Source organism: Choristoneura fumiferana, chromosome 19 (assembly GCF_025370935.1).
Source record: "Choristoneura fumiferana chromosome 19, NRCan_CFum_1, whole genome shotgun sequence".
NCBI classification, from domain to species: domain Eukaryota; kingdom Metazoa; phylum Arthropoda; class Insecta; order Lepidoptera; family Tortricidae; genus Choristoneura; species Choristoneura fumiferana.
In genome coordinates this window covers 6233708-6261400 of record NC_133490.1, presented here as the reverse complement: position 1 = coordinate 6261400, position 27693 = coordinate 6233708, and the positions used below count along the sequence as shown (strand labels likewise).

Below are 27693 nucleotides of genomic sequence, written 5' to 3'. Positions count from 1 at the left end.
CGTGTACACGCCCATAGAAGCTCTTCTTGTCAGTTTTTATGGCGTGTACACAAAAAACAGGGCCGGTATTTCCATGTCAGTGTTATCCGGGCCGGGAAATAGTGTCACCCACTCACGTGCACATCGTCGACGTCGATGCTAGCGGAGCGGCGCGGGCGCACGATAGTGGGCGTTAACATCTCGTAGTTGGCTGGTTCGGGCACGGCCGGCTCCTCTAGACTCCAGCCCGTAGATTCAAACATCTGAGACACAATCATCTATTAATTATCAAAGTACAGTCAACCAATTTGATTCCTAGGCCACCGCAGAGCCTTGTCATTGTGACATTTAAGTCATCCAATAAGCATGGACCAGTGTTTTTCAATCTGTGGTCGCAATAGCTTTAAAATACTCTCGCCATTACTGTGTATGATTATTCAATATTTGTATTGTCAACGTAGGATAACAAAAATAACTGTAAGTAGAGGTAAGCAGGGGGTCGCCAAATATTTTTCAAACCAAGGGGGCCGCGACATAATAAAGTTTGAAAAACACTGCTATCGACAAACCAAAATTATTTATTATGGCAAGGTTAAGTGGCCTAGGAATCAAATTATACAGGATGATCAATTCAAATGGGTCAGTATAGAGATTACAGAAACTATAAGAGATAGCGAAATCTCTATTTTGGATTTAATAAAAATCTCATTCAATAAAATAAAAAATAAAACATACATATCCGCAAATTGAGCCTGGTCGAAATTCTCTTAAAGTATTCACATGTCATATTTGTTGTAATAGTTGGTCCTGTGAGTATAAGGACCCAATTTTGCCATGAAATCTTGTGTTAACATTATACAGAAACACGCACAATGCAAAAAAAGGCCCTTGGGTTTTATTCAAGGCTTGCAACCAACTTAACGAACAAGTATGATGAAAAAAAACTCGAGCAGCTTTGGGATAGAGTAATAGTGACCTTTAAGTCGAGCGGGTCCCCAGCCAGCTCTCCGTTGAGTAGCGTAAGGCTGTGGCAACTGGCCATGCCCAGTTTGAGCTCGTGCAGGTCATTGAGCTGCCGCGGGTCCCTCAGCGCGCGGGCGAGCCGCGCGGGCCGCGTCGCCGCCGCCGGCACCACGCCCCACATGTCCATGCCGTCTTCCGTCAGTGTACCCGTCTGCAAATAATAGTACATTACTGCAGAGGCCGGGAAAGAAAGGCTGAGTATGTATGTATAGACGGATTGGTATACGAGGCTGGCAAGTTCTTTCACGCCGAGGCTTGTATAGTGCTTTTCTCAAACATGGACTGAAAATAAATTAAAACTCTTAGAAATCGATGTTTTATTCCTAAGATAACTAAGTGTTCCAGAGTTAAATTATAACGACTACGTATTTAAGCGTTTATAATTTTCTTTCTTTTTACGTATGTCAAAATCACCACGTATAAATTTCGGGCATTAGGTTACTTTGAAGCCAATTTAAGGCCTACAAGACGATCTTTTGCTTCAATGCAAAACGTATTTTTTTTTTTAAGAATACAATGTCAGGCTAAAATATTCACGCTGAATGCCAGTATACACGACCTGAAATTAAGAAACTGAATTACTATGCTTCATTTATTAGTTACTGAAAACTTGTCGAGCTATAAACTCGATTTAAGACGCGAGTTGTCCGGGTTTATTACATTAATACCTTGTCAAAGCAAATGCAGTCTAGCGAGCCGCTGACATTGACCGCTCGGGTGTTAAGGCAGGCGACGCGCGCGCGTTTCAACCGCGCCACCGCGTACAGCCGGCCGACTGTCATGGCGGCGGGCAGCGCCGGGGGCACTACTATAGTTATTATGTCCAGCGCTTTGATCGCTATGTCGCCAGGTGTCAGGTTGCGGTAGGCCTGTGGAAAAAGAATAATTATAATTTTACAAAATTAAATATTCTCTTATTTTAATGGTAACAGCCGGATTTTGGCTTCGGCTTTCGGCAGAATATCTAGGACCGAATAAACGATCATTGTATTTTTTTTATTTTGCTAAGTACCCATGGAAGTATGCTTTATTTTACACAAATTTAGTTCCAGGTAGGGTATGAGCATAATTTTGATTACAAATACAAAAAACAGACTAAATTTGGTTCGAAGGACTAATCCGATCTGAAGAACCAATCCAGTTCTAATGACCAATCCGGATCGAAGGACCAATCCGGTTCGAAGGACTAATCCGGTTCGAAGGACTAATCCGGTTTGAAGGCCAAATCCGGTTCGAAAGACCAAGTTTGTTGAAGGGATCAATCTCGTGTAAAAGGACCGATCCACTTCTAAGCGCTGACTGGACTGACCTTGAGCGCAACAGTATAAGCCAGGCCGAGTACCGCGATGCAAGCCAGGATCACGATGAACTTGTACGAGTCGCGATCGAACTTGAAGTCTGCCGGCGTCGGGTACAGGATGCTCCGTACCAGTTGACCTTTGCTAGTGTTGTAGCCGGTTCGAAGGACCAGCGCTCTGGATATAAAAAACGACTTTAAGAAAAGGGGATTAATTTTGTCTGTGTTTTGTGATAAATAGTTGTCCGTCCACTGGTTTGGGAAATTTGTTGACAAAAGTGGTAATCATCATAATTATCAGCCGTGCTGGACTCAGGGTACAGAGATTCCTCGAGGATCTTAGTAACACTAAAACCTAAGTAAAATAAAAAACTCTTTATTGCCATATACCTGGTGTAAGTTGACAAAACTACACAGAACCTTGACAATGGATGCCGGCGTGTCATTAAATGAAGGGCAGTTTGTAGCGAGCCACCACGAACCCGATACCCAGGAAGATATGGAAGGGGTATGTAAATAAGATTGGTTTTTGGAGTCTTTTTGTATTTTTTATTTCAAAAACGGTCATCCCGAAAATACAAATGAGACATGGATGCGCAGAAAAACCAGAAAAAAGAGACCAGCACTGGGAATCGAACCCAGGTCCTCAGCAATCCGTGCTGGATTCCAGCAGTGGTGCATATGGTGGTGGATATGGTTACACGGGATACCCGTAAAAGTAACAAATTTGGAGTTGAAATAAAAAAGACTAAAAAAACCAATCATAACGGTCATCCCGTAAAATCCATATCGAAAACACAAACAGAAACATAGATGCACAGAAAAACCAGAAAAAGAGACCAGCGCTGGGAATCAAACCCAGGTCCTCAGCATTCCGTGCTGTGTGCTATACCTCTACACCACCACTGGACAGGAGTACAGACACAAATAATTCCTCCTATGCACCACATATCTCAGCTTGTTTGTTTCTTATTTTGTCACTTAAGCAGCGACAGCTTAAGCTAAAGCTTCTGTCCAGTGGTGGTGTAGAAGCACACATCACGGAATGTTGAGGACCTGGGCGATTCCCAGCGCTGGTCTCTTTCTGGTTTTTCTGTGCATCTATGTTTCAGTTTGTATTTTTGATAATCTTTGTATTACCGACCTGACCGGTTCGTTGTTGTAATACCGAGTCTGTATGACTCGCGTGCCGCAGAAGAGTACGCTGGAAGCGTGTTCCTTCAAGTCGAACGCTTTGTCAGTCCGTAGGAGTGCCGTCTTCGATACCGGGACCGATTCGCCTGCGGACAAGGTCAAGCTAGAGCAGGTTTTCTTAAAGTGTCCGCAGTAGGTCAGTCTGTAAACATATTTATTAGGAAATTTCCAAAAATATCTTTTGACAGGGGTCCGTGGAATTGCCTCAAGTGTGAAAGTGGTTCGTGACTACAAAAAGTTTAAGAATCCCTGGGCTAGAGCTTATGCACACTACGTTTTTTTCGTGCAACGTGCGTTGACAACGCTTTTTTCTTTCGTCGTGGCTGCCCACTGCTGGGCAGGCAGGTTAGTATTACTTCGTTTAATAAGCAGCTGGTCTAAGTAGCAAGTGGCCTAAAGTTGCACGAATGTCTAGTCGGTCTCCGTTCGTCTATTTCCTGGTTCGTCAATTTTAATCCATGACCCAAAGTCGACAGCGGAGCTCCTATTCCACGTGTGCGAAGCAACTCTAAAATTATTAAAGATTATGAATTACAATGCATTTTATTCATTCTAGATACCGTGTTTTATAGTAACATTTATTGCTTAAAACCTAAAATAATGATCGTTTTATTTTTCAAAACGACTGAGTTCGATTCCCGAACTGAGTACAAGGAGTGTTTTTTTATGTATGAATGCAGTTCTTCTTGTTACTAAAATCAATGACATGGTTCCTAAGATCAGATCTTCGTACTCGTATGTCTTATAGTTTCAAACTTTCCCATACTGACCGATCTAAATGGAAAATACAAACTGAGACATGGATGCACAGAAAAACCAGAAAAAGAGACCAGCACTGGGAATCGAACCCAGGTCCTCAGCATTACGTGCTGCGTGCTATAACCCCTACACCACTGCTGGACAGGAATCTATACACGAATTTTTCCTATGCATACATATCTCAGGTTGCTTATTTCTACTTTGCTACTGAAGCAGTAGCACTAGCGACATCTATGTGGCGTCGACAGAGGTCACACTCTTTCGGAACCAACCGCTCACCCAGACAAGAGATGTCACCGTATTTTTTTTTCAACTCCAAATTTGTTACTTTCACGGGATACCCGTAAAGTAACAAATTTGGAGTTGAAATAAAAAAAAATACAAAAAGACTCAAAAAACCAATAACGATCTAAATGGGCTACAGCCCAGTTGCTTTTTAGACGAAGTAACACGGCAAGCGTGGGCTGTTAGTTACCGGTGAGCATGCTCTCGTTGACGATGGCCGAGCCCGCCAGCAGCACGCAGTCGCAGAGCATGACGCAGCCGTGGGGGGGGAGCGTGATGACGTCACCGGGCGCCACGCAGCGCGAGTCCACCTCGCGGGAGTCCCACAGCTGGACAGACGCGTGGGCTTCCACTGTCGCGCGGAGACTTTCTTGGTTCTGGAAGTGGTGATTTAAAGTGGGGGGTCAATCAACTTTTTAGTGAAGGTTGTCGCCATGGTAACGTCTCCTGAGTTACCTATTAAAAGTATGATGTTATGGGGTACAAATACACAAAGGGGCTGTTTCACCATCCATTGATTAGCGTTAACCGACGGTTAAATGTGATGTCGTCTCCGTCTATTCGAACAAAACAAATAGAGACGGCATCACACCTAACCGCCAGTTAACACTAATCAATGGATGGTGAAACGTGAGCGTAAGCGTGGTGGCCTAGTGATCGTAAGTTCAAATCCGGGCTCGAACTCCGTGAGTTTTTCAAAATTCATATGCGAAATTACGATTGTAAATTTCCACGAAGCTTTAGGCTCCGTTTCCACCAGAGATGTGCGTTGCGAGGATGTGTAAAGAAGCGTTTCTATTGGTTCATGAAAAACACATTCCTCGCTACACATCCTCCCACATCTATGGTGGAAACGCCGCCTTACGGTGAAAGAAATCACTATGATATAATTAAAGACGAAAGTACGCAATAAGAAACCAAAATAATCAGCGCGGTGAAGCATGGTCCTCAGAGATGCAGCCTCAGAGAAGCATGAGAATGCACAGTCAAGTGCAAAAATAAGTATCTATTCGAACCACTCACAAAGATGTTACTACGGCCTTATTGCGTCGGAATAAGAGTCTGTGGTACTTATTTTTGAAACTTTGAATAAGTTCATATTTTTACACTTGCCTGTACCTTCTCGCTAATATATGTTAGTTTTTAGGGTTCCGTACCCAAAGGGTGCCAACGGGACCCTATTACTGAGACTCCGCTGTCTGTCTGTCTGTCTGTCTGTCACAGGGCTCTATCTCTTAAGCCGTAAAAGTTAGACACTTGAAATTTTCACAGATTATGTATTACTGTGGCCGCTATAACAACAAATACTAAAAATAAAGTTACAAATTAAAGGGGTCGTAATACAAGAAACGTGTTTTTTTCAGCGTTTTTTGGTTGCTAGACGTTATTAGCCGTTGCTAAGGCGACCGAGTCGCCTAGCAACGACTAGCTATTTCGGTTGAATATTTAAAAAAAAACTATTACTGAACTATTTGTTTTTAAAACATTGCACGGAGGTGCGGAACCCTTCATGCGCGAGTCGCTCGCAATCGCACTTGACCGATTTTTATTTTTTACTGGGCAATAATTTTCATTCTTCCTTTCTTTAAGTTTTTCATTGATGCATTAAAGTGAGAAGTTTAACGCTCCACGGGAACTTTCACACAACGCAAACATAAAGAACTAACCTTCTTAGTCTGTATAACAGAAGTGGCAACACCAAACGTTGACATGAGCACGACGGCCCCGCAGTAGTAGTAATAGGGTTCCGCAAGCCACACGGCGATGGTGAACACTTGGAACACGTAGAAAGGGTTCACTACTTCCAGCAGCACCAGGGTTAGGACGCTCTGCACGGGGACCTTTATCTCGTTTAGACCGTAGATGTTTAACCTGATGGACAAATAATAAGGATGATGACACCGCACTACTGTCAAGGACTTTAATCCATGGGCCACCATGGAGCCATTTCCCAGTAAAGGTCATAGTGACATCGCATTAATTAACAGGGAAAATCGTAATGACTTTTCCTTTGAGAAGGTTCCATGGTGACTCGTGAATTAAAGTCTTTGACTGTACCACAACGACAAGTGCTACAAGTCGACATAGTTCTCATACAAAAAAGTGACAGTTGGGACTACCCAGTACACAATTTTTTTTTTATTAATATGTCTTTTTAAGCAGGAAACTATACTTGGTTTGGATAGGTATTTAACTAAATGTAAACAAAACAATGTCAGTGTGTGTCTTAAATATTGAAATTCCCCCATTAAACTATCTAAACATTTCCATTTCTGTATTGAAATACCACTAGTCTAGTTTGTATTATAATGATAGATAAGTAAAATGTATAAAAACCTGAATTGTTTTATTTTCTATACAATAAAGGGTTTATAAGTATGCTATTTATTTAAACAATGATACATAAAAATAAAAATAAAAAACACATAAAATGAACTAAAACGGGCTTCCTCTTCCAAAGGCAGCGCAGCGCGGGGTATTGTACCTAAGACGCTAGCGGCGTTGCCTCGTTGCACTGCAAGGCTCAGTCTTTGGGCGAAGAGAAAGCCTGCTCTTGAATATACCAAATCTAGCAGCTGAAGTTTGTTTACATTTAGTTACTTATCCAAACCAAGTATAGTCCTGGATAAGAAAAAAAATATTCTATTTAGTTTGCCGGTTAGAAGAAAATATTGGACAGCCATTTTTTCTTTTGTCAATCCAACAACAATCGGTCAAGTGCGAGTCGGACTCCTATTTCCTAGTTCCTTTTCATAGTTCCGTACGTCCGTACAATATTTTGAAAACAAAACCAAAAACGTTGAAAAACCCATTTAACTTTTAACTTAATTTTATTTTTAGTATTTATTCTTATAGCGGCCACAGTAATACATAATCTATAAAAATCTGTAGCTATTACGGCTCAAGATATAGAGCTCTGTGACAGAAAGACGGACAGACAGACAGACAGTGGAGTCTCAGTAACAGGATCCCGTTGGCACCCTTTGGGTACGGAACCTTAAAAAATTACAAAGTAGTACTCGTAACTTTTGTGCTACCCGTACCACCAAACTGGCCGCTTGATAACGGGGTCAAGGTATACTCACATGCGCGCGCGCTTCTCCCCGCTGGGCGGCGTGGCGGCCATACCGTGCAGTTGCGCGCAGGTGGCGCCACTCTCTACGCCGGCTAACAGCGCCCACAGCGCGTGCGCGCCGTCCCACACCAGGAACTGTTTCTTGTGCTTGAAGTACCGGTAGTGATCTACATCTGGAACCAACAACGTTCACAGTCAAAGTCAAAGTCAAAATATCTTTATTCAGTTAAAGCCTATACACAAGCAGTTATGAATGTCAAAAAAAATCAACCACCGGTTTGGAAAAACCTCTGTTGAGAAGAATCTGGCAAGAAACTCAACGAGGTATATATTTTTTTAAACAAATTTACAATATTATTAAATAATCTATACATTCACAAGTATTGAACATCTATTCAAATTATCTAGTCAAACATCTATTCTGCTCATAATTCCACAATCGAGACATCACCGCGAGGGAGTCTAATCGTGACCACGGCCACTATAAAGTGACGTCGAAACGTCGAGGGGATAAACGGACCTAGAGAAACTAAGGCTCCTTCAAGACTACAAAATCCTTATAGGATAAAAAAAGGTCTTAATAGTATAACTCCGTTGTCCGTCTGTTGCTCTGTTAAGGCCTTTTTTCTCTGGAATGCGAGAAGGTTTGTAACCGACTTACTAAGTGTAGTTCCATCGTCAAGATGCAGTGGAGTGTGGAGGTCGCCGCCCTTTGTTAGGGTCACCTTCTCATCGCCCTCCGTGAAGCCCTCGTTGAAGAGACCGCTGCAAACAAATCCGTGGTCAAAAACTTACCGCAACGGTACAATTACCTGCATTAATATCTGACACAACCAAGCCTGCCTGCTACCTGCATAACTATCTGATACGACTATTTTTTGACCCGTGTCAAACATTTTTGCACGCTCCGCTGTGCAAAAATGTTAATGCAGGCGGCTACCTATTGCAATTTCTTATCTACAAATATCATTATTTTATATTATGCAAAACTGTGAGAATATTTGGAAATATGTTTGAATTGCTCACCTTGTATCTGCTATAGTTTTTTCTATAATTTTGTGTATGTAAAAAGTCTTGCATTTTTTTTGATATGTTTCCTGAAAAAAAAATATAAATTAAGAAAACTACTTATCAAATTTGTAAAAGCACCACCAATATGCTACTACTTCAATATTTCCTTTTAAATTGGCAGGTACATTCGAAGCAATAGATATCTATAGCGTCGTACACAACCTTATAGTTAGTGGCGTAAAGGTGTATAACAAGATATCTTTGACGTCTTGTTAAGGTACCTGTATTTATGACCTTGACTGCAATCCCTAATGGAAAACTAGCTTAATTGTATGTATGTATTATTTTGACGACACTCACCACGACTAGCACTTGATCGGCGAGCTGGAAGCAGGCCCGTACGCAGGTAGCGTACAGGAACCACGTTGGAGACCAGTGGAAGAGAAGCAACGGTACCCCGCACAATAGTACTGAGAACGCGTACACCAAGTTGGTCCGCCATCTGCTCCTCCGGTAGCCATATACTACCTGCAAATAAGACATACAAATTAATAGGAAACATATATTATAATAGGCTAGATTCCTAAAACATTGCACACCTATCTTAAGTTAAAGTTCATTAACAAAAAAAAAAGAAGGGACCAATCTTATTTCAAACTATATAGTTTTGCAGCTTTGTCAGCTTTCAAAGTAGGCTTTCTCAAGCGATACATTGAAAAGGGATGGCGCGCTTAAACCGCGCGGTTAGCAGCATAGTGTGTAGGTAGCTTTAGGATACCGTTACAACTACGCAAAACTTTACGGAGGTGGATCCAGAGGCGGGTGTACATTATAAAATACCATAAATACATAATCATACATATCCTATCCTAAATCATCAAAAAAGCATCCATCCAAAAAATTGTATGTTGTCTAAGCTATAATAAAACACTAGCCGTTACCCGCGACTCCGTCCGCATAGGATTCGGTTATCGCTATCCCGCGGGAAATATGCAATTTTCTGGGATAATAACTATCATAAGTCCATGCCCATGATTCAAACTATCTGTATACCGAATTTCATCTAAATTTGTTCAGCTGTTTAGACGTGATGATGATGAAGTAACAAACAGACAAACTTTGGCATTTATAATATTAGTGGGATGGGATTTCACTCTAAAAGTTACTTGAGTTGTTGGTATTCAAGGATGGTGAAGATCATTTCTAGAGATGGGCCGTATTTTCTTTTTTTATTCGGTATTCGGCATATTTACCGAATATTCGTATTCGGTCGAAAGTGGTACTCAAAATTTTTACTGTATTGAGCCATGTATGAGTTGAGTGTTAAATGTGTTATTTTTATGAGGTACCATCAGCCAAATATGTGGTCTACCACCTTAAAGTTGATAATCGTTTGCATGTCATAAAACAATAATGGCAATAGACGTGTCTGTCAACTTGAAAGTTCGACTTTAGCAACATATTCATTTGATAGGAATTTGTTCGAAAATTGATAGACCACTTATTTGGCTGATTGTACAGTGAGGCTTTATGTTTTTGTTGACACTGTAGGTTTATTTCCAATAACAGCAGATAAAAAAGATGGTTATTAATCAAAATCAAAATATAAGTAAGATCTTTATAATAAAATAATATGTTAATTTAATCAATCAGGTCTTTATTGTGAGAAATTAAGAAAGCTTTTTGGTATATTCAAAAGTTAAATTAAATTTGTTAAATTACAACATTTAAAAAATTAAAAGTGAATCATATTTCCAATTTCTACTTAGGAATCAGAATATTCGGCCGAATATTCGTATTCGGTGAAACCCATGTTCGACCCATCTCTAACCATTTTGACGAATGTTTTTATAGCATGAAACATTTTCTCGTGGCATGTAAAATTAGATAATTTGTATATTTTTTTATTATTTTCATTATTTTTGACATGCTAATTTTTATTTGATGTAAATAATTCTCAATTTTAATCTAAATATTTGCACGCCTGTATGTGGGCTGAATACATGACTGAGTACTGGACAAACAATAATAACATCCGTTTGAATACTGTATTCTTATCAAATAAATTCAAATTCAAATAGTAGTTACTCTGTTCTGTGAACTCACAACACTGTTTAAGTATCATTTAGATAAGCTTAATAGGAAAACCAACAGGCCTGTGGTAGGCCAATCATAACTCTAGTTTTATTTTGGACCTTACTCCTACATGACAAAGTTTAATTATGAATGTGTCTTTGTTTCTAGTTATTATTTTTTTAATATAGGTACTATCAATTGTGAAACTTCAGTGTAATATGAAGTCATCATTATGTTATTACCCGGAGATAAAGCAGGCAGTGGACAGGAAATATATATAATTCAAATAGATTAGCTACAGGAATATAATTCATCTTCCTGAAAGTTTAGGTATATGTGTAAATGTTTGGTTACCAGATAAACCAATGTCCATATTGATATTATACATGTGAAAGTATTTCTGTCTGTCAGTTAACGCTTCATGATTATATTGATGAACTGATTTGGATTCAATTTGGAATGGAGGGAGGTAATTTCGGCCCTAGTGAAAAAGGGGTTGTACGAGCAAACATTTAGACAACTAAGCAATTTCACGTTGACCTCATTTACTTAGTTAGGTATTATTTTATTTGTATAATGCTTTAATTTTAATTCCACTTCAGCTCGCAATAATGCAAATAAGCATGTACTCATAATCATTAACCATCATTTTAGGTTTAACTAGATTATCTAAGTGTTTTTAATACAATAAATTTGTTTAGTATTTTAGTTGAATCTTTAATTTCTTTGGCTAAACCCAAACAGCGGTTAATTCTGCAGAAGTTGAACAGCTGATTTCGACTTCAACCCATAAATAGAAAATAGCTGTGTAATTTCTGCAGACTTAAACCCCTTTTTCACTAGGGTCCCAGATTTATGACTGGGAAAGACACAAAATAGTTTAGGTCCCACAAATTATTACCTGATTGGGTGAAAAATAGCATTAAATCAGAAATGTGGAATTCGGAATTCAATATAAAACTAAAAATATAGAATTGCATGTCTTGAGTTTTTTAAATTTTAATCACAGAAAGAATGAAATACATTGGGGGTTAAAAATCGATAAGAAAATAAGGCACTGAAATAATTTAACATAACATAATAATTATTTATACCTAAAACCTTCAGAAAGCGTTATGTTTCTTTTATAATAATATAGAAATAGATACCTGCTCATATTCGGGATCTGTGTGAATTTCCTGTGTATTTAATTCCAGATAAAGATCTCTTGAAATTTCAGGATACACTATCTCATCATCAATGAGTGGGTGAATATCATCTTCAGAATCCATTGTTAAATATGTTTCAAAATGTTTTAAAGCTATTGCATTTGTTATTATAAATGCTCCAGAGATCAATTACTTTGATAAAGTAGTGCACAAGCAGCTGCCGGAAAACATCCTCAATTTAACAATTGCATTTATTATTATAAATGCTCCAGAGATCGATTACTTTGATAAAGTAGTGCACAAACAGCTGCCGGAAAACATCCTCAATTTACAATCCTCTACCCAAAACATTACTAAGTACAAAACAATAGCCATTGTGGCACTATGTGCGTATTTTTATGACTGCGATCACCACACAATAAATGCAGCGTATTATTGGAGCCACTCAAAGCTAATCACAAATATTTTTCTGTTAAGTAATAAGATTTACGTAAACGGATTTTGTAAACAACAAAGAACTTCCGAGAAAACCTTGAAAACATTGGTTATTTCTCCAAGATACAGTCACACAAATAGAGCAAGAATGGTGTTTTACTTCAAGGTTAACGTGTCATTTTTTAAACTGAATATTAAATGGTGACTAATTTATAAATCCATTTTCTAAATTATTTTATCTTTCAAATTATGTTCGTGAACATATGTGAACGGAACGAAACTGTCAGTGTGGCAATGACAACAAGTGTGACAAACAGTTTTTTTTAATTTGTCTCATGGGAAAGGCTACTGAATGAAAGACTATACAGTCTCTTCTTTTGTATTATTTTTTTTTACTTTAATGATGTAACAGAAAGTTACTCGAGTGTTTAATTTTTTTTATTTTACTTAGAATAATTGTTTTGCTACGATTTTTTTTATTTACACAAAATTTGTTAATTACAAAGTCATAATAATTATTAATTAAATGCATTGTTATATTGACTGTAATTTGCGACGATTTTTTTTAATGATTATGTAATTTTAAAACAGTTACAATAACATTACCCTTAGATAATTATCCATCGTAATTATCATTATCTAAGACATTACCATTTGCCTGTCATCTGTTGTAAGGTGTTGTTCCATGCTCAACGTCATCGTGCTTTTAAATTTATTACACCGATTGCACCTGCAACAAAATTAAAAATATTAATAGGATAACTGAAAAAAGGAATTTGTAAATTTAATATTAACGAAGTCGTGTTTTCCTGTGACTTAAATAGCTCCAATCTCAAACGTCACCTTCACATGACAAGCACGCACGCACGCGTCTGCCAAATTCACAAACAATACAGCAGGGCTACTACGAAACTCCAAACTCGAAGTTCGTGTCGTGCGGTCCCTCTGACACTTAAACTATTTAATACGAGAGCGAGAGGAATGGTACGATACGAACGAACTTCGTGTTTCGAGTTTCGTAGTATTATTATTATAGCTAGTACCTAGCCCTGCAGACTAGTCAGTGTCAGTGTCAGTCAAAGACTACAGTTGTCAGTCTCTGTCATTGGGTGACTGAACGTGTTTGTTTTGAATCACATCTTTTCTTTATGTCGATTTAAAATAGTTTTCAGTGGCTACTTTTACTAGTACTCTAGCGATATAATTATACAGGTTAGTATTCTAGTCAATAATATACTCATACTCATCAATATATTGTTGTGGTAGCATAACCTATAAATTAAACTGGTGTTGAAATTGTTTTCACAAGATTTCTTGTGAAGTCGTTCTAAACATACGCCTGTGGTAAGCGTATGTAATAGTAGCTATTAATATCCAATATCTGAAAATGCTTAAACATGTTTTGATTTACATTATTGTTCCTAGCTTCGCAGAACACGATGATTATCCCAGTCCGTTGTTTTACGTGCGGGAAGGTTATTGGCAACAAATGGGAAGCATATCTGGGACTCCTGCAGGCTGAATACACGGAGGGGTAAGTTGTATAAATAACATAGTCTATTAGACATACATAAGTTATTCTAAAAATATGGATGAAAATGGTTTTGTTATATCTTTCAATCGCTATGTATGTGAAATTTATTAAAATATTTATTTATCAATAAAACAAACATTTAAAAAATTACAATTGTTACTTAAATATTTTTGAATATCTTTTCATCATGGACAAAGATTCTTCAACTCTTTAAATAAATAACTTATTCAAGAAAGATGCCCACAACAGTTACAGCATTTTTAGAAAATCTTGATTTCATTTAAACTTGTGCTATGGTAATCTCATGTTAAATTATGTTCAATCTGTCTTGCTTTGACAAATTTTTATTTAACTTACAATATTTCTCAATTTGACTCAGTTCTAGTGATTAGATTAATTTAAAGTTTGGTATGGATGTCATACCATACTAACATAGTGCAGATAACAATGCAAGTACAATTAACAAATAGTCAACAAAAAGTCTTTGCTTTAGAAAAAATAAAGAACAAAAATGATGGTCATACTTAACATACACCCCCCCAACATGTATAATGTGAGTGACTTGTTTGCCTATTGTAATAATTAAAGCTTGTAATTCTATAATACACTTGTTTAGTGTTGGAAACCAAAAACAGAACAGTTCTTGCTGTTATTATGGTATCCATAATATTTGTGCATGAAATATTAAACAAAATGTTTGTTTTTGCTACTGAACCACTGACTTTGTTATACATTAGCATTTTCTATGTTGATATTTTTAGCTTACTATGCCAATAAAAACATTGTACAGTCAAGGTCATAAATATATTTATGTTACCAAGATGCCAAAAATGTATACACTTTTATGCCACTAACCATATGGTCGATGCATGCACATATTTGAAGCTATAGCTGTATAGATATTTATTTATGCCTAGGACTGTTCATTTTAAATCATGACTTAGGACAAGTTTTATTGTAATTAAATGTTCTTCTTCAAGGGTTTTGCAAAACAATTACAACCTGCAAAGGAAGTGGCTGTGACATAAAATTTGGGCACCTCTAGCTAGACTATTCATCAAATTATGAAACCAAAACATATTATTGTGCAATAATACATATAAATACGTAAAAAAATATACAGTCACCATGAAATATTATTGATATTAGAAGCTGTTGCTATTATGAAATTATAACACATTCTCTTGAAAGTAATAAACTCAAAACTAAATAAATATCTTTTAAAACAATGCCTTTAATTTCGTCAATTTGTTTCAGTGACGCTCTAGACGCCTTGGGCCTCAAGAGGTACTGTTGCCGTCGGATGCTGCTGGGGCATGTCGACCTGATTGAGAAACTCCTCAATTATGCACCATTAGAGAAATAAGATATAATTCCATTAGCTTTGTAGATCCTTTGGAACATCGCCAGCACGCCTAAGTTCTCAGTTACAATCTCTCACCTACATGTTGCCTCCACACACAGTGGCGTGTACTGATGTGCAAGTTGCGGAAAGTTTCCAAAAAGTTGGAAAAGTTCTCGGAAATTTCCGGAAATTTTCACAAGAAATATAGGAAATTTAAATTTTAGAAGCGGAAAGTGTCAATCCCCATACAAAATTGTGAGAAGTTTCCAAAATTTTCCTATATGAAATATTCCGCAATTTTGGAAAGTTTCCTTTGGCACATCAGCCGCGCTACCCGAGTGCCCGAGTGTTTCCAGTGGCGTGCATTGAATAGGCTGGGTATTTTAGCGGCCTACCCTGCTGTGGAGGGAGGGGCGTGGTGTGCTGTGTGCGCAAACTACCTGCCTACTCTGCCTGGAATTGAACCAATGTACGCCAATGTCACACACACACAGCCATGCCAGAGATAAATTTGACAGTTTTATTAATTTTTTGTAAAATTTTGGAGGTTGATGGTGTTCCAAAGAAATAAGGATATTTTAATTTAAGTAACACTATTGTAAGAATAAAGATGTTATAAAGATGTTCAGAATTAGGCAATTGTATTATGCTATGGCTATGTTAAAGAATCAAGAACCACGGAAGTACAGTCAGTAGCAAAAGTGGGCGAGCGGTGATGAACTCAAAATTACCGAGAGTTAAACTGGGAAAAGTTTTTCCCATGTCAAAGTCACATTGATACAAGATCGATTTTTACACAGGCCTTTTCGCTACATTCATACATTTGTATTTATGCGTCGAGTTGTAAAACTTTGATAGCGCGATGCGGGATGTTGGAGTTTCTATTTTTACTCACTAGATAGCGCCAGGAGTCGCTACATTACTTTAGGAAGAGTAGGTAATGTGTAGAGCATTTTCAGCTCCATATAACTGCGCATCCACTTCTGCTGCTGACTACACACGTGTAAGTTATAAATATTCTCAAGTGCTGCTCTTTCCTATAATAGTTAGAGAAATTGGCTTCATCTAGTAATGGTTTAATTTCATTTTATGGGAAAATTCTGCTCTATCTGCCACTTCAACGGCTACTGCTATGTTAGGTATCAAGTAAATTAGCAAAGTAAGGTATACATTGGCAGTAACGCGAAACAGCACAGTAAAGAGAATGAAAAGAATCTAAATTTAATTAAGAACTGGATTGTATTGTTGAAGTAAAAAACAGTAAAGACACTGTGACTGCAGTGAGTTGTAAGAAAATAAAGATAAGGTTTATATGTGTTTGTTTTATTTATCTATGCGTATTTCTAGAGCAAATTTTTAACTAGAGCTGAAGTGTTTTAACTTTTTCCAACATGGTGACTATAATATTCGACGTGAATTTATACATAAAACAGACGGATTATTCGCGGTAGTTCCATTGGTTGTTGCTTCGAAGGTACTAATGCGTTTTTTTTATACTGATAGTGCCTGTGCCTTCATCACAGATGAAGGAAGAACTGCGTTTCTTTTTTCGCCCTTGTTCCTTTGCAAAAACTGAAGATGCTACTGCGAAAGGGACAAAAGCGAAAAAATAAACAGTTCTTCCTTCATCTCTTGAGAAGGAACTAGTGCGAAAATAAAAACGCAATAGTTCCTTGGATCCTTCCAACAACACCCAAAAAAACAGCCAAAGGAACTACCACGAATATTTCCAACAGACTGCGTGCCTTACCTAAAGTCGATACTACCTATTTACTCACCTCAGAGTCACAAAAATAAATGTATGTAGGTACCATCAGCCAAATATGTGGTCTACCACCCTAAAGTTGATAATCGAATGCATGTCGTAAAACAATAATGCCAATAGACGTGTCTGTCAATTTGAAGGTTCGACTTTAGCGATCTATTCCTTTGATAGTAACTTGTTTACAAATTGATAAACCACTTATTTGGCTGATACATGATCCACAAAGAAATCCTTGCAAATAATCCTTATCGGGCGTTAATGTTTTATATTCAACTGCAAGAAAAGTTGTGAGCCTTGAGAAATGAGGATAAACGGAATTGAGGACAGTTACCTAAGTAACCTTCTTTAAGAGAAACATGATTCCCACGTAAAACTATAAATACCTAATCATTTTCTGTATAATATTCGCATTAATAACCATAAAAAAACAACACAACAAACAATGAAAATAAATAAATAATATAACTCTCTAAGTGACTCCAATTAGTCACTTTGTCGCTCTTTAGTGTAAGTATTCTATAACACTGACATTCGTACCTGTAGGAGTCTAAAATCTAACAAACTGTTTTAGTTCATTGATTCATGATATCAATGGATATGGGCCTCCGCAAAGTAGTTAAAACCTGATGATGGCCACTGGCAGTAACGTGTTCCTCACAGTATATTGAAAAAGTCGAAAAACCCCCGACTTTGTCACTTCAAAGTTCAATATCTCAACCGGCTGAACCGTTTTTGATGAAGCATGTCTAAGAAAGAACCAACCATAGCCTGATTTCAAATAAAAAAAACCGCATTCATATCGGGTCACCCGTTAAAGATCTACGGTGCCACAGACCGACAGACACACATAGTGGTCAAACTTCACCCCTCTTCTTGCGTCGGTGGTTAAAAATCAGAACTAGCCGTTAGTTGGCGATTTTTGCAATGTCTGCTTAAGTATCTAAGTAGTGTTATTAATTATTATGACCGGCCTGCAGCTGTTTTTCAGAAGGCCAGCCAGTCTGAGTATTTCGAAATTCATTTGCGAAATTACGTTTGTAATTTATCACGAGTTTTACGGTGAAGGAAAACATCGTGAGGAAACTTGTACAAACCTGCGAAGCAATTCAATGATGTGTGTGTGTTCCCAATCTCATTCTGACAGGAGGTCTGTGCCCAGCAGTGGGACATATACAGGGTGGAAAGTTGAGATGGGGCAGCTACTAGATCCCTTGCTGCTACGCGAAAATGCTCTTAGGAGACCTAACTTTTTGAGTGATGACAATCGACATTCACAGATTTTTGATTTAATGTACAGTCAGCGAGAAAATCGACAGATTTGATCTTTTTTTTTTAAATGCCAATCGGTCCCATTTCTATCAAGGATTAAAACACTTTGAGACCAACTAAGGTTAGAGTACCTACTAGAACACCCACAAATCAAAGAAAGCTTTTTCCATACAGTTCGTAGGGTACTAATTTGCAAAGTGAAACTTTCGCATGTTGTTTTTTTACGAATATGATTCTATTATGCTTAAAGAAAATTAAACAGTATGTACATAACTAAAAACTGAACATTTTAACTAAAGAGTGTCTTAACCCAGTATTGCTGCCCATCTCAAGTTTTCACCCTGTACCTATAGGCTGGGATGATGATGATGATGATGCCAGTTACATCTTGAAGGTTGTATTAATCATGTAATTTGTTCACTGCTTCGTGCGTGTGCTGAACAGTGCGCATGTTAACCCCAGTGACTTGTTATAAGTAAAGTACTCGTACCTAACGTTTTTTTATTTAGATAAGTTGTTTTAAATTGTCGGAAGTAAGTATCTACGGCAATTCATGTAAAACAGCTGGTACCCGCTGTTGTGTTAGGGTTTTTCTTAATAAAAACTAGCTTTTGCACATGAAACAAATCACCATCTTTATTTCGGCTCAACCACAGAGTCCCCACACAGATAAGCAAACATAAATACAACACCCCAGCGACTTCGTCAGCCAAGGATTTGTTTGTCACTGTCCCGCAGAAATTATAAAATTTTCCGGGATAAAACCTATCCTACATCCTTTCCCAGGGTCTCAAACTAGCACGTGTCAAACTCCATCTAAAGGTAACAACCAGACAGATAGACGTTACTTTCATAATTTATGGATGACGTTGAATTTCCGGTATCTCGATTTTTAGAACAATATATGTATACCTATGTGTGACGTATATATTACTAGCTAGTACCTGCGGCTTCGCCCCCGGTGTAGTTTTTTTTTTTTTAATTTTCTTAATCTTTTATAACAACATTCTCCTGACAATAGCAAACACAACAAAAAAAGAATTAGCGAAATCGGTCCAGCCGTTCACGCGTGATGCCGTGACCAAGAGATAACAGGGATTCATTTTTATATATTAAAAAAGAAGATTAAAGATATTTTGACTTTGACTTTGATTAGCTAGATTGCAAAGATATTATCCACTTCTGAATTTGAAACTTTTCACCCACAGCTCAAAATATTCACCCACAGACTCAGCCCAGAGTTCTGGATCCGCCCTTGATAACCAGTAACCATACGAATTACAAGAATTGAAGACTTTTCTCCCCCAACGATTATCTGTTCTTCGAGCGATAATATGTGGCCCGCCCATTGCCACTTCAACTTGCATATTTTTCCAGCTATGTCGGTGACTTTAGTTCTTCGAAGAATTTCCGTATACCGGATTCTATCGCGCAAAGAAACTCCAAGCATGCTCTCTCCATAGCCCATAATAGGCGTCTTAATTTATAGAATAAGTTTTATTCTAAACCGATGAGGAGGATCTATATATACATCTGAGATCTGATATCTGGGGGATATATATCTGAGGCCGTATTGCCTAACCCGCGGGCGCTCGTGATCGCATTCACCATCTCTTTATACGCTCATCCTACACCATGTGACCGAAAGAAATGCTATAAACGATTGCGATTGCCAGTGCACCCAATCCGCAATCCCAATCTCCATTAGGCCCGCATGGGAACTACGGCCCAAGCCCTCTTATTCAGAGAGAAGGCCTGGCCCCTGATGATGATAATGGGACAATGGCCACTGTACCACATCTCTAGGCATTCTGATAATTAGGAGTTGAATAAAACAAAATTTGAAGACAATTTTTACATAGGTAGGTACTAATAAGTAGGTACATACACACGAACATCGCAATTAAAATGCTTGTAATAAGATCGGTTATTGTGACTCTGGGCCTATCAATACGGCCGTTCCGGTCACGAACAGCTATAGCACTTCAACCTTCGCTATTATGCCTGCTGGGCGTGACCGAGCCTGAGTTTACAGTTCCTGTAACAATATAACTAAATCATTTGATGTAAAAGCAAGGAAATTGAGCATTTACACGTTACGGTACTTAAATAAGTATGTGGTGACACGTCAGGTAAAGGAGGAATAAAAACACAATGGGTGATGATAATAATGGTGCTGCGATGTGACTGATGTCCTCATATAGTTTGTGTTGCACAATATCTGTCAAATTAAACTGAATGTATCGAAAATACAAACTGAAATATAGATACACGTAAAACCAGAAAAAGAGACCAGCGCTGGGAATCGAACCCAGGTCCTCGGCATTCCGTGCCGCGTGCCATACCCCTACACGGTGGTGACTGGACAGGAGTACAAACACGAATTTCTCCTATGCACCACATATCTCAGCTTGTTTGTTTCTTATTTAGTCACTTAAGCAGCGACATCTATGTTCTCTTCTCTTCGGTCTCTTTTTCTGGTTTTTCTGTGTATCTATCTATATTTCAGTTTGTATTTTCGATATGGATTTTACAGGTGACGGTAAAATTTGGGGTTGAAATATAAAATACAAAAAGACTCCAAAACCTAATCCTTAACTGAAAGTCGACAAAGAAATTTCTTTGTCACCCTAAAGTCAAACTTCAGTTAAGCATGACTTAAATCATTAATCTCATGATTACCCTGTTTTCAGTAGGTACAAGTCCTTGTTTTACAATTAACCTTAATGCTCGCCGCGAACAGCGACGCTGCGTTCGAACGTTAGTTCATTCATACGTTTCCGTACTGTGCCCTTAGTGTAAGTTTTCGGCTACAAAATACTTCTCGATCGCGTTCGCGTTAAAATCTCAATTTGAATGGAAACACGAACATCGCAAACGTTCCGCTAGAGGCGCTGTTCGTGGTTCCATATAAATTGAGATTTTAACGCGAACGCGATCGAGACGTATTTTGTAGCCGAAAACTTACACTAACCGTTACCATTAGGTACTTCATTAACATTTATTTCCAGTTGCAATCCTTGTTTCACCACAACATACATCACTCTTTAAAACGTGTAAGCTTCGTGCAGCAATTTAACAGCTAATAACCCGTGTTCTACTTGCATGATAATGACAAGTCAGTTGGTGAGGATGACTGGGCAAGTCCTTACACAATGCACATGCGCAGGATTGCATATGGTAGCCTGTCTTTAAGTAAGTTTGAAATTGCGTCAACTTAGGACGTGATCATTATAGCAAATGAAGGTGTGGTTAGGGTACGTACGGTCCCGTATTTGTCGACACGGCGGGTCATGGTCATGGGAGCGATGGATCGACGTGATTTTTGGCATAGAGATAGTTTATGGGTCAGAGAGTGACAATGGCTACTTTTTATTCCGGAAAAATGCACAGTTCTCGAGGCAACAGCGCGCGCGCGCGATAACCGAATTCCACGCGGGCGAAGCAGGCAAAAAGCTCGCTTTAATATATAAACATTAAAACATTGTGTAAGTATTTGTTTGTTTGTAATTTACTTAAAGTAAAACTCTATTTCGGATTAGCATAGGCTTTTAATTTTATACTTATACTTTCAGACTTGAGCTTATGGTTCCCACTCGAAGTCAGTGTGAATGTTGCAGACCTTTTCCTTCGCCGAGCTCGAGTCGAATTCTAAAGTAATTCAAACATGAATTCAGAAAAACAGAGACTGTGCCCGGGTTCGAACTCCCGGTTATCTGTTTGGATAGTTACTAAAATAAAGGTTATCCTTAATATAAATATGATACATTTCTAAGTAAAAGCAAGCAGTCATTGAGTGCACTCATTTGAAGTACGTTGGATAGTTTTTGTTTCACTTTGTTTGCTATAGATAGCGATAATCTACGAGTGGATTAACCTAGTGGAACAGTTATTTAACTATGTTTCTTTAATTTAAAAGTAAAACGGCTTACATGCCATGCCACCTAAAGAGAAAATCGTCATGGTCGTCATCATAGAAGAAGACGTCTACTGCTGAACAAGGGTATCTTAGATCACCACATTGAACAACAGCTCGCCACTTGCGTCCACCGGTTGCCCACAACTCGATGTTGTCAGTGCTACAGGGGAAGGTCTGCCAACGCTTCGTCTTGCGGGCGGTCGCCAATCGAGGACTTCTCCCCCAACATATCTGTTCTTCGAGCGATGTGGCCCATCGCCACTTCAACTTGCATATGCTTCGAGCTATGTCGGTGACATTAGTTATTCGACGAATTTCTGCATTCCAGATTCTGTCGTTCAAAAAACTTCTATATTATATAACTATAGCTCACAGAGAGAGAGAGAGAGAGAGAGCTCAGAATAACTCTGGGCCTCTCCAAGAGGCCAAAAGCCAAGGACCATGGCTCAGGAACGAAGAAAACCGGCCAAGTGCAAGTCGGACTCGCGCGTGAAGGGTTCCGTACAGTCACCAGCATTAATATCTGCCACAGCGGAGCGTGCAAAAATATCTGGCACGTCCTTCCGGCCCTAGAAATAGAGTCGTATCAGATATTATGCACGCTTGTTGTGTCAGATATTGGTGCTGGTGACCGTACCATATATACAACATTCAATGTTTAAACATTAGCAAAAAACGGCAAAAAAATCACGTTTATTGTAAGTATTCCTCCTTAAATATTTTTTTTATTCTGTTTTTAGTATTTGTTGTTATAGCGGCCACAGTTATACATAATCTGTGAAAATTTCAACTGTGTTACTATCACGGTTCATGAGATACAGCCTGGTGACAGACGGACAGGCGGACGTACAGCGAAGTCTTAGTAATACGGTTTCCGTTTTTACTCTATTCTATGGGTATGGAACTCTAAAAAGTACCTACTCTCAATACTGAAGACAGGAAAATTTACTCAATGGAATCATTCTAAATCCCACCCCTGGCTAAGCCAGGTTGAGTCGTACCCTAACGTGCTTCTCTCATTGTCGGGATTGCCTAACGAAAATGCAAGCCAGAAGCACGGTATTCGTATTCATGAGCTTATTGTCTTGGTGGAACAGTAAGTAAAATGTCCATGACATCATGCTCAGGTAGATATTGTATGGCTGAAAAGATTTTGCAGAACATACTTAGGTAGGTAGGCATAATAGGCAGTACCTTACAATGCTTTGTTAAATGCCTGCCGGAAAATGTGTGCGTCAATAATTATGTTAATCTTCATCATCACACAGCCTACATACGTCTCACTGCTGGGTACAGGCCTCTCAGAAAACCAAAAAGTCTTTTCTGGGAAATTGCATACGTTTTTAATAATAAAATTCCAAAAAATATTATAAATGAAACGGATACAAAATTCAGAACTATTGTCAAGAAGACATTATATCAAGTTAATGACATATATAAATCCGATCCGCTAGCGTACTGTGTTGAAAATAAAGTTGTGTTAAATACTTGTGATGTATACTTTTCAATCTGTTTAAAAAAAATATACCTCGTTGAGTTTCTTGCCGGATTCTTCTCAACAGAGGTTTTTCCGAACCGGTGGTAGATTTTTTTTGACATTCATAAGTGCTTGTTATAGCCTAAATTGAATAAAGATATTTTGACTTTGACTTTGAAGAGAAGCCTTGGGCCGTGGATTGGGAACTTAGGTTTTTTTTTAAACAATAGCTCTATCCATCAGATAACAATTTTGTGTGTTAGACGTCTATTAGTGAAAAAGTTTTGCAGCGAAAAGTCTATTCCAATTTCAAGCATTTAATTGCTTGGTGAAACTTCCCCGGAACGCACAAGGTGAGAATAAACGCTCAACACAAGGCTCGCAATGCTCTAACTTGGCAAGAAAGCAAGCTATGTATAAAAGTAACTGGAAATTTTACATTTTGTACAGTCACATATAAGTAAGCAAGACAGTAACAGATTCGCCATCCGGGGTTGAGTGACCTGTCTCTTGAGCCTGGCTCGGCTCTATACTACAAAGTGCAAAATTCGAACTTCGTATATTGCTGTCCAGTTCGCTCTTATATTATTTATACGGGAGTGAGAGAGCCGGTACGATACGAACTTCGATTTTTGAATTTCGTAGTATTAGCCCCACTGGTCTTACTTCGAAGTTAGCAATTCGTACCTCGTATCGTGCCGTCACCCTCACGCTAATTGTGACTAATAGGAGAGTGAAAAGGACGTTATGATATGAACTTGGAATTGCGAATTTGCCAGTAATTTATTATTAGTATGTTTGTATGGCACGATTTTGTAACCTGACTCCAAGTAAAATAAACTTTCTCTCCAATATAAACATAACATCCATTACTTACTACAATATCAGTGCGAGACCCGTCTGTGCACACTTTAATGTGTTCATGTGTGTGTTTATCAGTTACGCGAGCCCAAGCAGTCGCTTTCAAAAACGTACATTATATAATTTTTTTGCACTTTATACTTATTCTTCGAGTAAAAATACTAAAGCCAAATAACATATATGATCACAAACATACACACACTGAGTTAAATCATAAATGAATAAACATGCGATGAAATTCTCCTAACTTTTGCCCTAAACAGTCTATTTACGGTAAGTTTTTTTTTAGGAGCATCGTTTCAACTTTTAAAATTTGAGCTGCTCGATTTTTTTATTGGTTTTACCTATGGCCCTTGAAGTAGGTGGATCGTGGGTGTTAGAACCTGGGCTCGCACCGCTGAGTTTTTCGGAATTTAAGTATGTGCGAAATTACATTTGAACCATGACTTTTACGGTGAAGGTAAATATCGTAGGTAAACCTGCACAAACCAGCGAAGAAATTCAATGGTGTGTGCGAAGTACTGCGAAGTTCCTAACTCACGCTGGGCCCACGTGAGGACTACGGCCCATGTAGTCTCATTCTTAGGGGAGGCCTGTGTCCTGAGTGAGACGTGTATAGGCTGAGATCATTTATTTAGTTTGACTCCACCAAAAACCTCAGAAATATTACATACATTCACTATTCTATTTTAAGAAAGCGGCCAAAGAAAACGGGTATACATATTTCCACCGCGCGCCAGACGGGCCTAATGGGGGGACGTCCCGGTGGGGGACCTTGGGCCCCCCCCTTCCCTTTCGGATGATATATCGCGAATATATTGTCGCTACAGGTCGCTATGCAATTCATACCATCAGGTTAAGGTCATTTGCAAATGGCGATGCTCTTTTTACCCGACTGCAAAGGAGGGTTATATGTTTGACGCGTATGTATGTATGTGATAGTTCATACATAGGATATTCGATACTCTGTACTTCGATATTTTGGACTTCGATGTTTATATCTTTCGATGTCACTTTTGTAGATAAATATATTTTCGATATATTGGACGTAGATTATCTAACCATTATATAAGTGCATTGGAAACTTAATAGTTTTCTAATTAAACTTTTCTAATGAAACAATGAAACAACTATTCGTATCCACAAACGTTTGTGGTCAATAGTGGTCATTGCCCCGCGATATTTGTAGTCTAATTGATTTGGTCATTTACCAGGATACTACACGATTTTAATACACGGATACGGGGAACTGTGTAGGTTAAACAATGAACTTGGGAAGTAGGGAAACGAGCATGGAAAGTCACCTTACAGGCGAGCACCACCTCCAATGGACACATGAAATACCAGATGATTGCAAATGCAAATACTTTGCCGATCACTTACAAAGCTTTTTTTCCCATTTTTATAATGAAATAGATTTGCGGATCGCCGGATGGAATTCGACTTTCGAGCCCGCATTCCTGTGGCTTTACTTGCCAGAGGTGTCATATCAACTAGACTACCGGGGATCCGTCCAACCAGTCGAAAGTCGTAAATCGCAACTTTCAGAAGTCACGACTCATGTGTTTAAATTTATTAGTTGGAAAGATATAAGAATTAGGTAAGAATGTACGATAACAGATCATTTTGGTAAAAATGTCTTAATATATACAATGGTTCGAAATGCCTCATTATCAAAATGTACAACGGTCAAAAAGTAAGTAAATGTAAACATGTTATAATGAACAAAAGACAAATCGATTGGATACCACAAAAACGTAAGAGAACCTGACTACGAAGCTTGAGGTCCCGGGTTCGATTCCCGTGTCGGGGCAGATATTTGTATGAAAAATAAGAATGTTTGTTCTCCGGTCTTGGGTGCTTAATATGTATCTATCTATATAATTATATTTATCCGTTGCTTAGTACCCATAACACAAGCTTTGCTACTTAAAGCTTACTTTGGGACTAGGTCAATTGGTGTGAATTGTCCCGTGATATTTATTTATTTTTATTTATTAAAACTAAGTCTACGTAAGTATGACCTTAGGCCTTAGTATCCAAGTCCAACACTATACCACTGGACCTCCACGCCGATGGCAAAGCTATCGATATAACAGATCTTATTACACGTAAAATTTACCCTAAAAAACCACTAAGACTCGAAAACACGCGTTTTCCCATAGATAGAACCAAGCTAGAACGATTATTCGCCCCGAAACACCATGCAGCAAATTTCGTCAAAATCATTAGAGCCCTTTCTCAGATCCCCGAAATTATTACCTACATACTTAAATAAATAAATATACAATAATTGCTCGTGTAAAGATACCTCTAAGATATGCAATGAGTCACTAATGTGAAAGTTAAGACTATCGATCTTATTTATTATAAAATACACAAACCATTGCGTAACATTTGGAAACCGGTATTGGACCGGTCGTTTAGCAACAAAAATAATGGTTATGTAAATAAAATGCAGCTCAGTAAAGTCACAGAATAGATAATAGGTAAAATATCACATACAGGTACCTACTTATCCTGGCCCCTATTTCACGACGTGACGAAGTCGGGTGACAATCTGGGTAAGTATTATTTGTATCTAAATTTAATGATAATTATTCAATAAAAAAACCGGCCAAGAGCGTGTCGGACACGCCCGAAATAGGGTTCCGTAGCCATTACGAAAAAAATAAGTAATATTTTTCTAAGGATTTCGTATTTTATACGGAATCTTCCATAGTTTAGGTATATTTTATACCTTAGGCTGCTATTTACTCTTAAACCACTAATAATTCTCAAGCAAACTTAGCCGTTTATAGTTTTCCTTGAAAGTTTGATATACTTACCCCACCCACCGGTTTAGATTGTAGAGGGGGGGGGGACGCTCGATTTTAATGAAAACTTACACTTTAAAGTTGAATATTTCGCAAACAAATCACTGCATCGAAAAATCGTCTTAGCAAACCCCTAATGGTTAAAAGACCTATCCAACGATATTCCACACTATAGGGTTGGATGAGAAAAAAAATCACCCCCACTTTACGTCTATGGGAGGTACCCTATAGTGAGGGAGGATGTCAATGCTTATAGTGCGGCGACTGGACATGAGTGGCGACATCAAAAACATGCAGAGGGCTAATCACGTAACGTTTGTGACACTCGAGATCACAATCAAATGACAGTTTTTGTATGCGAAAACTATCATTTGATTGTGATCGTGAGTGTCAAAAACGTTACGCAATAAACCCTCAGGTTTAG

The 27693-nt window shown here is 38.3% G+C and overlaps 2 protein-coding genes across 6 annotated transcripts in view; one reads left to right on the top strand and one right to left on the bottom strand.

Moving 5' to 3' along the window:
• LOC141438735 (polyamine-transporting ATPase 13A3-like) overlaps positions 1 to 27693 on the bottom strand; it is a 426124-nt gene that overhangs the window by 14875 nt on the left and 383556 nt on the right. For 3 of the 5 annotated variants that reach the window (XM_074102666.1, XM_074102665.1, XM_074102664.1), the window contains exons 2-13: positions 12935 to 13013; positions 8985 to 9152; positions 8640 to 8710; positions 8275 to 8378; positions 7624 to 7786; positions 6205 to 6409; positions 4728 to 4914; positions 3444 to 3579; positions 2312 to 2477; positions 1671 to 1871; positions 956 to 1153; positions 117 to 242 (exon numbers count right to left, since the gene is read on the bottom strand). In XM_074102666.1, coding sequence (XP_073958767.1) covers positions 117 to 242; positions 956 to 1153; positions 1671 to 1871; positions 2312 to 2477; positions 3444 to 3579; positions 4728 to 4914; positions 6205 to 6409; positions 7624 to 7786; positions 8275 to 8378; positions 8640 to 8710; positions 8985 to 9152; positions 12935 to 12982 — 1773 coding nt within the window. In that variant the 5' untranslated portion in view covers positions 12983 to 13013. Of the gene's footprint in view, positions 1 to 116; positions 243 to 955; positions 1154 to 1670; positions 1872 to 2311; positions 2478 to 3443; positions 3580 to 4727; positions 4915 to 6204; positions 6410 to 7623; positions 7787 to 8274; positions 8379 to 8639; positions 8711 to 8984; positions 9153 to 11848; positions 12571 to 12934; positions 13014 to 27693 lie in introns of those variants that run through there. The other 2 variants (XM_074102663.1, XM_074102662.1) reach the window with 2 other exon arrangements.
• Positions 13177 to 16475, top strand: Polr2L (DNA-directed RNA polymerases I, II, and III subunit Rpb10). The gene is made up of 3 exons (XM_074102690.1): positions 13177 to 13495; positions 13709 to 13817; positions 15075 to 16475. Exons 2-3 carry the CDS (start codon positions 13723 to 13725, stop codon positions 15181 to 15183), a joined length of 204 nt encoding a protein of 67 aa, XP_073958791.1. The 5' UTR covers positions 13177 to 13495; positions 13709 to 13722; the 3' UTR covers positions 15184 to 16475.

Bases quoted from the DNA above. Each gene is read 5' to 3' on its own strand.
- Polr2L (XM_074102690.1), top strand. From the start codon at position 13,723: ATGATTATCCCAGTCCGTTGTTTTACGTGCGGGAAGGTTATTGGCAAC. The intron at 13,818-15,074 runs GTAAGTTGTATA...AATTTGTTTCAG, and splicing joins CAGGCTGAATACACGGAGGG to TGACGCTCTAGACGCCTTGG.